The 10,226-nt window shown below is 37.6% G+C and overlaps 1 protein-coding gene across 1 annotated transcript; it reads right to left on the bottom strand.

Moving 5' to 3' along the window:
* Positions 1 to 6,176: 6,176 nt before the first annotated feature.
* Positions 6,177 to 10,226, bottom strand: LOC108415328 (polymeric immunoglobulin receptor-like). Its single transcript, XM_037531236.1, has 3 exons — positions 10,202 to 10,226; positions 8,041 to 8,361; positions 6,177 to 6,536 (listed from the first exon to the last, which is right to left on the bottom strand). Exons 1-3 carry the CDS (start codon positions 10,224 to 10,226, stop codon positions 6,187 to 6,189), a joined length of 696 nt encoding a protein of 231 aa, XP_037387133.1. The 3' UTR covers positions 6,177 to 6,186.

The raw sequence follows: 10,226 nt of genomic DNA, 5'->3' as shown, positions 1-10,226 counted from the left end.
CAGGAGGCTCATTTCTCATGTGTGTGTGTGTGTGTGTGCGCTCAGTTTTGTATGTAAACCTCACATACTCACGGTTTCTCATGGTTACTCATGGTATGCGCATGATTTACAACTTACATGCAGAACTATAATGCATATGCAGAAACCCCCAGTGGTAGAAAAGTGAATTCACTAGTAAAACCATCATGAGATTCACAAACTCTCATTGATTATCAGCTACTTCAGTATAAGTGACAGAAGGACTGGTGACTTTTTAGCTCACACACTGTAAAAATGTTTCCTCAGTCAACATGAAAATACTTACTGATTGTAGAAGTGAGTGTAAGTGTGTAATAAGTCTGGTGATGCTTGAGGATTTCAAACATTTCAGTTGTTTTAACATTTAATACATATTTCTAAATATTTATTTTTTTATTTTAAATCACATCTGATGTTCAATGTGAACTAGAAGTAAATGTGAAACATCCTTGTAGACTTTATATCCTAAGATTGAAAATCTGCACAATGAAGTGAAATTGTAATTATTTAAACTTCATATTTAATTTCTAAGGTAAAATAAACAGCTGGATTTCAGTTAATCAGAACAAATTTTACATACAACACATCAGCTTTTTAAATGCTTTATAGGCTAATGAGAAATGTGTTAATCATATATTCACTCCAAACATGTAATGTCATAACAAATATCTCAACAAAACACTTATGACAGAAAAAAGAGCAATGAGCCAAGACATATTTGTTGCCCAAAAAAATTTTGCTTCTTTCATTTAGCACTGGATCTATGCGGCTAACATTGCTAACAAGCACTAAAAGACAGTAGTGATTTTATATAAATTAGTGTCAATCTTGAGTTTTTGACCTGAAGATTAAGTTTAACAATTGAAACAGAATGACTAACGTAGCGTCCGGTGTACAAAGAGGAGCTGGTCTTTGTAGGTTATTCAGAATTCAGCACAACACCTTTAAAGTGGAGGTCTACAGCATTCAGCTACAGTCATTCTGTGTCCTAAACCACATCATCAAGTCTGAACTTTAATGAAGACCTAGATGTGGTTTGAAGGGTTTGAGAGACATGTTAAGGATGTATTTATGGAAAAGATTTGGGTGACTATTGAATTTTAGTGTTTGGTTGGGATAGTGTAGCGGTTAAAACCTCTGCCTTCTACACTGTAGACTGGGGTTCAATCTCCACCTGGCCAAACATCCTACACTATACCACTAGACTCCTAACACTGCCTTGGCCTATCTGTGTAAAATGATCAAATTGTAAGTCACTCTGCATAAGAGCGTCAGCCAAATGCCATAAATGTAAATGTTTGTTAGCAATATTAACCTTGTAGCTCCTGAGCTAAACTAAAGAAACAGTATTTGGACACAAAACTTGTCGACGACATTTTTCAGCAATCCATTCCTTTAACTTTACATTTGTATAAGCAGTGTAGCTGCAGGTAATTCTAAAGGGCATTTTACAGATAGAAAGTGTGAATCAAGAGGAAGTAAAAACCTTAAGCTAAAGTCTTAGAACGAAACCATTTTCATCATAATTATATGAGATATAGTACAAATTCATTGTAAGATGTCTTGCATTGCAGTATCTTCATTGTAAGAGACCTGGCCAGCAACACACTCGCTTACACCTGAAATCAGAACACACAAAAGAAAAAAAACAAATGAAATGTACACAATTTTCACCTGACCCCAAAAGTGCTTAAAGGCAAAAATGTGTTTGGTGTCTGAGGTTTGCTTCTTAATTTTCAAGTTTAATGATTTTTAACTGCACATTTAAAATATTCCTCTTTTCATCTGCTCATGATTGAGCTCTAAACATCTATTTTTACTGCACATTAGCCTTAATAAGATCATTTCAAAAACATTTAAGCCTTTTCATATTAACTTTGTTAAAAGTTATATTCTTATTTTTATGTACTTTGTACTTCCTTTTAATTCTCCATTTAATGATTTTAAGCAACTTTGTATTTTTATTGATTATCCACTCTTAAGCACTTAAGCACTAAGCAATAAGTATATTGAATTGCCTTTGTGTATGAAATGTGCTTATATAAATAAGCTTGTCTTGTCTTGCCTTGCTCATGTCACCCAAGCAGTTTTTGGGACACCAAACACTGATTAGCCAATCAACAACATTTGGGGTATCATTGATTTTTCAGTGAACTATTCATTTGAATAACAGTCCATTATAGACCATTTCACAGATGTTGTATTTTGCTCCTCACTTTGACTCTCTCACCTCTCACTCCGAAACCACAGAGCTGTAGATCACTTCATCATCTCTGACTGCCTGAGAGAGCTGGAAAATAGGACAGGGTTAGAAATAATGGAGGATCTCTCACTCCTACCACCCTGAGTGCTCTTTCACCAGCTAAACTAAATGCTTAATAAGGTTGAGGTCAAAGCTACATTTTTCTCATAAACACTTACAGCTTTCAACCAGCTAATGTCCACTCAATTTACTGTGAAGTGGTCAAAACAGTGAACTGCTACTGGTGAAAAAGGCTGTATTTTTACTTACAATTTTCTTTTTGGTTGTTGTGGTTACGCTGCTGTAGATGACGTCATTTTCACGATCCAATGCAGATGAAGACTGTGGACACAATATACTCAGTAACTTAATCTCTTAATGTTTCAGTAATCAAATACCGTTTGCATGCAGCTGTAGTTTAGGCAGTGCAATGTGTTTAATAAAAGCATGTGTCCACTCACCACAGAGACTATTTCTGCCAATGAAGACGACATAAGTGGGGTATAATCTGACAGCTGAGATGTACAAAGAAGAGGAACAACACCTAAACCTAATCATCATAGGCTAATTACTGCCATAGCAGGCGAGAAAATGTTTATGGACCATTTATGTTTTACCTTTGATGCCAAAGGCCATTGTAGTATTTGTGCTAAAAAAAATGTGGCTATGAAAATGAGTCGAAGAAGAGGAAAACAAATCAATTTAATAAATATCAATTCAGCATTTGATTGAGAGGCTTGTGATCAATGTAGGCCTACCCATGTCTACACCTCTGATATTGACTTGTGTGTGAAAAATAAAGCCTTACCTTTTTATTTTTAAAAGTCACAGCACTGTATATCACTGGGCTTTCAGTCGTAGATGCCTGCTTTACACAAACAAATGTGATTTTACACAAAACTAGTTCATCAAAAAGGAACCATAAAAGTATTATATTCATTTTCTACTGCAGCACAAGCAAAACTGCGCCAGGACCACAATACTGACTGTGTGTACTGCAGTGTTACTGACCGTCCGTGTTTGATTTCCATCTGTGACAGTGAGATATTAATGAATTAATAAATATTAATGAATTAGTTGTCTTATTGTACTTATGTAGTAAGACAACATTCATGATCCACAGCATAGCACAATAGCAACAGTTGTTATTAGTTGTTAATACTGTCCTTTATAATAGCAAACATTTTAAAAGCATGCTAATAAAAAGACCTGTATGAAAATAGGAGATGGTGAATTCTTACTACACTTTTTTGTCAAGGTCCAGGTTATAATGGTGGCCAATATCAGCAGCAGCCCTAGGCCTACAGCCAGTAGAACCCAGATGAGCATGGTATTTCTATTGCTGCAATGAATGATGATATTTTTCCTTGAAAACCTTACATTTAACCTAAGACTTTTAAAGTACACATGCTGTCAAATAAAATATGTTTTAGTATCTAAAGTACAGAATGAATAAAAGTTCAGCCCATCAGTATTTCACCATCATTCATCATGTGTGAATTACTTCTATTGCTTTCTTTCACTCGAGTCACTAACATTCTCATAAGTTGTTGCTGCAGACGAGTCAGCTGTTCTGCAGACATAAAAACTAATAATAATAATAACATACAACAAGAGCAGGTGTCTACAAACTTTGGGACATACTGTGTAGCATATATGTCAATTAGGATTACTTACATTTGCTGTGTTCACTAAAGAGAGACACATCCGGGTCCATGTACTTTGAATTTTCTTTCAATCTTCTTCTCCTTCTTCTTCTTTTGGCTGCTCCCTTTAGGGGTCGCCACAGCGGATCATCTGCCTCCATCTCGCCCTATCCACTGCCTCCTCTACTTTTACACCAACCATCTCCATGTCCACCTTCACTACATCCATAAACCTTCTCTGAGGTCTACCTCTTCTCCTTCTGCCCGACAGCTCCATCTCCAACATTCTTTGACCAATATATCCACTATTCCTCCTCAACACATGTCCAAACCATCTCAACCTGGCCTCTCTGGCTTTATCTCCAAACTGCTCCACCTTCACTGTCTCTCTGATCTGCTCATTTCTAATCTTGTCCAGCCTTGTCACTCCCAAAGAAAATCTCAGCATCTTCATCTCCGCCACCTCCAGCTCAGCCTCCTGTCTTTTAGACAGAGCCACAGTCTCCAAGCCATACATCATAGCAGGACGCACTACTGTCTTCTAAACCTTCCCTTTCACTCTTGCTGCTATCCTTCTGTCACACATCAGCCCTGACATCCGTCTCCAACCACTCCATCCTGCCTGCACCCTCGTCTTCACCTCTTTTCTACACTGTCCATTGCTCTGGATGGTTGACCCAAGATATTTGAAGTCATTAATGTGTTTTATTAGTATTTATTAGAGCACACCTGTTTTTTTCAGTGTGCAATAAAAAAGGGTCAGTTCATTTGATTTTTACTTACTTATCTTGGTTCTTCTCACTGTTGCTTGTGTCATGGACCTTCTTAGAAGCTGCAGGATGGCCAGTTCTGCTGCAAAAAGCAAAGAGCAAAAACATGCTATGCTGAGGTGTGAAAGTACAGCTATTTTAACAGAGTAACACCACTTACTGGACTGTGCAAATGAAATGTCTTGCAGAATGGAGACACTGTAAAAGTGTCAGACAGCAGTTCTAATTAGTGAATTCAGCTACTTTAAAGTTCAACCCATTACTGACACAACACTTCTAAGATGAACTTTTACTTAAGAGCCAAATAAAATGCAATACACACAACCATTTCAGAGTTTTGGCATTACTATTTGGACTTTGAGTAGGCAGAGTTAACAATCTGTCCTGTACACACTAAATTTCAATTCCTTTTTAAGACCTCAGCAGCATGTCATTTGTAACAAGTCTCCAGCATGCTCACATTTTACATGGCCACGCTTACATGGAGGATGGAGAGTTTAAAAGTGGAAACACCGGTGCTGCAGATATTACACCGTTTAAGGTTACTATTTAAAACAGTTCAACACTGCAGACATTTAAGCCACTGTGTTTAACTTCTGGAAATATTTCTAACTGATGCAGGTTGTGAATAATTTCTGTCTATGACAAAGGAATAAAAGAGCACAAAGAACAGAAAAGGATGCAAACTGAATCAAGCTTACTGTACTGGACATCCACACATTAAATACCTTATTTAATACATTTTTAGACATTGATCGCCTGAAATTTTTAACATCTATTTTAAGAGTTTACATGACGCCCTGTGATGGACTGGCAGCTTTACAGGGTGTTTCCTGCCTTCTGCTCAATGATCGCTGGGATATGCAGCTTAGGAAGTGTGTGTGAGTTTACATGACTTTTTAGGAATCTGCTGGAGCCCTAAAATCCCCATCATTAATTCACTATTCTCGTTAATGTAATGTTGATTTTGCATGTGAGACCTAATCATCAAGCTGGAACTTCTTGTTGAGTATCTGTATGAGACGTTAATGAATAAAGACGTATGTCTTGGTTAAAAAACTCAATAAACACCAAATCCAACCTGATGCCTCTGACTATTATTATTTCAGAGGTTTACAGGGTGCTTGTGTCATGTTCTTTCTCAGAAGCTGTTACTGTGAGGGGGTCAGTTGTTCTTCAAAAAAGCAAAGAGCAAAAACATGTTATATCGAGGTGTGAAAGCACAGCAGTATTTTAACACTTACACAAAGTAGATCATCACTACTTACAGCTCTGCTGTTTTTCTTTCTGTATTTTTGTTCACAGTTGTAGAACCTAGAAGGAAAAAATAAACATATTCATTCTTTCTATTCTGTGGTTTCATGAATTTTAAGGTTCTTTTTGTGATCAGACCTGAAGTGGTTTCACTGATGCTGGTTTCCTCAGTTGCACAAACTGTAGTGACAGCTGTTGTTGCTGTGGAAAATGAGATATAAAGTGGTGTGAGTGGAACAACATTACAGCTTGATGATCAGCAGGTATGAACAGTATTTCTGATACATGTGATCTTACTTGAAGGTCTTTCAGTGACAGTGAGGTGAACAGTAACCCCCACATCTCCTGCACTGAACCAGTACCAGCCAGCATCACTCTTCTGCAGACCCCTCATCTCCACCCTGACGGATCCTTTTCTATCATCACTAACCAGCACTGCTGAATTCTGGGATGTGGTAGTCTTCCACACTGTGAAGCATGTCCAGTCTTTAAATCTGCACCACTTCTTCTGTTTATTCTGATATTCAGCACTGATGAGACACTGGACATTGACACTACACCCTTCCTGACCACTCACTCTGCTGTTTATCACTGACACAGCAGGATCTGAATAAAGAGGCAGAGAATGAGTGGTGTAAATACATTCTTCATCATAAATGACACTTTATAAGCTTTAAGTTGTAATCAGGGATGGGGGAGTAGCTACATTGTGTGCTACTTTTTGTAGCTAACTACAAATATTAATAGCTAGTAGCTGTAGCTGCTACAATTTTATGAAACGTAGCTAGTAGCTGTAGCGCCTACAAATTTTTGTGTAGCTATAGCGAAATTTTTCCCTATAATTTAGCTTCAGACAGTCCGGGAAAAAAGACCAACGAAACGTGGTTGTTCACTGGGCTGGTGGCGACTGTGCAATCCTAACTGAGCCGGACAGCTCAAGCATGATCAAGCTGATCACCCATTAGTAGTAGGCTTAGCTCAGGGGTCGAAACTGAAATGTTAAGAAGAGCCGTTTTGTCCTTTCAACAAAAATCAAACCACCTTGGGAGGCACGACATTTTCTGTCCGTTTTGGCTGTAACGATATCTCAATATGTGCTGATGTTGTAGTACAGGCTGAAAATATAAACTCAGACTTACTTTGCTCTGCTTTATTTTCAGTTCAGCTGTAGCCGCTTTTCTTGCATCTCGGGAAACTTCTCTGCGAATTTCTTGTAAAATATCTCTCAATGTTTGACTTTTCATGAGGTTGAAGTCGCTTCTCATGCTCCAGCTTCTCATTCGAACGAGAAGCAAAAGAGAAGCTAACTTAAGTTTTGCGAGTTTCTGCTGATTAAACGTGTCAGTGACAGTAAATTCAGACCAGTGCGACACACACTCACACACCACCACCACAGTGTTACTGCAGTGCTGAGAATGATCCACCACCCAGATAGTAACTGTTCTCCATGGGTATCCTGACCACTGAAGAACAGGGTAAAAGGGCTAACAAAGTATGCAGAGAAACCGATAAACTACAGTCTGTAACGGTAGAACTACAAAGTGCACCTATATAGTAAGTGGAGCTGAAAAAATGGACAATGAGCGTAGAAACAAGGGGGTGGTCATAATGTTGTGTCTGATCGGTGCATCTTGCTGAAATGTTTACATTGGAAAAGTTTAATTTCAACAGTTTTGCACAACAATTTCTGGTCTGTATTCAGTTATTTTTGTTGATTTTTGTTAGGAAAAACCTGGAATGATTGACTTTGCAATTAATCTAAATTTTTGTTGGATATCGCACCTTTGGGTGTGTAAGTTTGATTGTTGGTTACAGTTTTTGGTGATCTTCTTGTATATTTGCAGCTTTTCAGTTGTGTGTTTCTTTCTGGCACAGGATTAAATGTAGTGTCTTGTTCACACTGTCAGTTGGGATTTGTTGGTGTGTCAGGTGGAGATTCACAAACGTTCTGACAATTACACTTTGAAAGTAACTAAAAAGTAGCCACTACTCTTTCTGGAAAAGTAGCTAAATTGTAGCTAGCTACAAAGTAGCTAACTACTCATTTTTCAGTAGCTATCCCAACCCTGGTTACAGTGAACATTCAGCCTCACACAGAGAGACTTCTTACCTGCACTGACTGTCAGGTATAAATAATCCTTGTCATCAGGGGTCCCTGTCCCACCAATTTCCACAGCACACCAATAATATCCAGAGTCAGAGTCTTGGAGGCTCTTCAGTTCCACAGTAAACATATTCTGGGTGGGATGATCAGTGACTGATGTTCCTCCACTTGTGTTTGTATAGGCTACTATTTTACAGGTGGACCAGTAATACCCCCTACACCAGTATTTACGGTTTGATTTGTATTTCTCATCATAAAAACATGGAATAGTGAGAGATTCTCCATGTTTTACAGCTAAATTCTTCAGTGTCTTCAGGCTCTCAGAATCTGCAGAACAGAAGGCAAATTATACCACAGCCTCAGTCCTACACAGTTGAAAGGGTTCTACACAAGGGTTCTTTAGTATAAGAAATTAAAATACACTTTTCACTTTATTAGGTACAACTATCTTGTATCTGTACTTAATGTCTATTTATCAGGTCCATTTACCATCATTTCACAAAAAATAGACTGTCATTTATCTGTTTCTCTGCGTAATTTTTAACCCCCTTATGTCCATCAATATTCAGGACCACCACTTAGCAGGTATAATTTTGATGGTGGATCACTTTTTAGCACTGCAGCAGCACTCACATAGTAGTAATATGTCAGAGTGTGTGTAGTGGATCACACACAGAAGCAAGGGTATGCAGTGTTATTGCTGGGCTGAGAATGACCCACCACCCAAATAATACTTCTGTGGTGGCCTTGTAGAGTTCCTGATCAATAATGATCAGGGTTTAGAAGGGCCAACAAATTATGCAGAGAAAACGATAACAATCACTAACTGCAAAAGGTTTAATTCCAAAATACTGTATATTCATTTGTAACAGTGTTGGATATGATGTAGTTTTCATAAAGAATAACAGTTGACAAAGTGTTGGCAAAAATTTTCCATAATGAAAAACACATTTACACTTCTCTAACAAAGTAAGCATTAAATCATAATAGAGCACCGATGTTTCTTTTATGTGTCAAGTCAGTGTAAATCATTAAAAAAAATCTTGAAAGTTGTCGATCATGTGTTTTGGAGCAAAAGCCCTTCAATTGTAGAACTACAAAGTGCACCTATATTGTAGGTGGACCTGATACTGTTGGACCTCAAGTGTAGACACAAGGTATGAAGTGAGAGCATATAGAAACTTGAACAAACATTTTACAATATTATTTCTAATGGTCAGTTTTTAAAACATTTTTAAAATAATTCTACAGAAACACTACATAGAGCCGTTCTTGCTAAGGGTGAACCAAAGAACAACTTCACACCAGTGTCAGAAACTCAACAAGAACACAAACTCAGTGCAACTGAATGATGCAGCATTGATCTTACCTGAGACACAGAGGAGTAACACAAAGAGAATTAAAGAACTCAGGAGTGACAAAGAGACAAAGACTCTTCCTTCCTCTGAGTGAAGCAGCTCCACTTCAGAGCTCTTCCTGTTTTGTTTTGGTTCTCCTTTGCTAGTCCTCACTCTGTCTAATGTGTAAAGCAAAAGCACCAGTAAAGTGCAGAGCCCAGCAAACTCAAAGATTTTCCAGTGACCTTTAGACCCTCATGCTTAATTAAGTATCTAATTAATGAATTATGTCATTGTATTTTGCCTCTTTCCATATTAATAACCAATCATTTACAGTAGTGTTAAGTAACTACATGTGAACTAGTTAGCTCTAAGTCTGGCTTTACAAAGTAATACTTGAATGCAACTACAGTTGACTGAAACCTACATGAAACTAAATGGTATTTGAGTTGCACAATGTAAGCGCAACAGTTGCACGCATCCCAACTTCATTGAACAAGTTTCATGAAAAAGTCATTCAGAAAGCATCACTCAATTCTAGTAAACAACATCATTTCAAATCATTGATGATACTTGTTTCATGAACAAGAAAATGATACTGAAGAAACTTTATTGGATGATTGAAATGAGATCCTGATCAACTTTCTGTAAGTTTACTAGTTTTTCATTCTGGCATCAAGCATGAGTTGCTCAAAGTTAACCTTTCTGTAACCAGCTTAACTAGCAAGCGAATAGCAACAGCTGCATTGGAATTATGTTGCATGCAACTCAACATGCAGTTACTTGTATTAAAAAGTTTCATCATATAATGCCAGCATAAAACTTACTACCTCTGCATGGAAGGAATGCATCCAT

Source organism: Pygocentrus nattereri, chromosome 19, assembly GCF_015220715.1.
Source record: "Pygocentrus nattereri isolate fPygNat1 chromosome 19, fPygNat1.pri, whole genome shotgun sequence".
Taxonomy (NCBI): Eukaryota; Metazoa; Chordata; class Actinopteri; order Characiformes; family Serrasalmidae; genus Pygocentrus; species Pygocentrus nattereri.
Note: the sequence above shows the minus strand (reverse complement) of the source record. Positions and strands in the feature narration are given on the sequence as shown.

Bases quoted from the DNA above. Each gene is read 5' to 3' on its own strand.
- LOC108415328 (XM_037531236.1), bottom strand. From the start codon at position 10,226: ATGGATGCATTCCTTCCATGCAGAG. The intron at 8,362-10,201 runs GTAGTAAGTTTT...TCTGTTCTGCAG, and splicing joins TGCATTCCTTCCATGCAGAG to ATTCTGAGAGCCTGAAGACA. The intron at 6,537-8,040 runs GTAAGAAGTCTC...CTCTTTATTCAG, and splicing joins ATACCTGACAGTCAGTGCAG to ATCCTGCTGTGTCAGTGATA.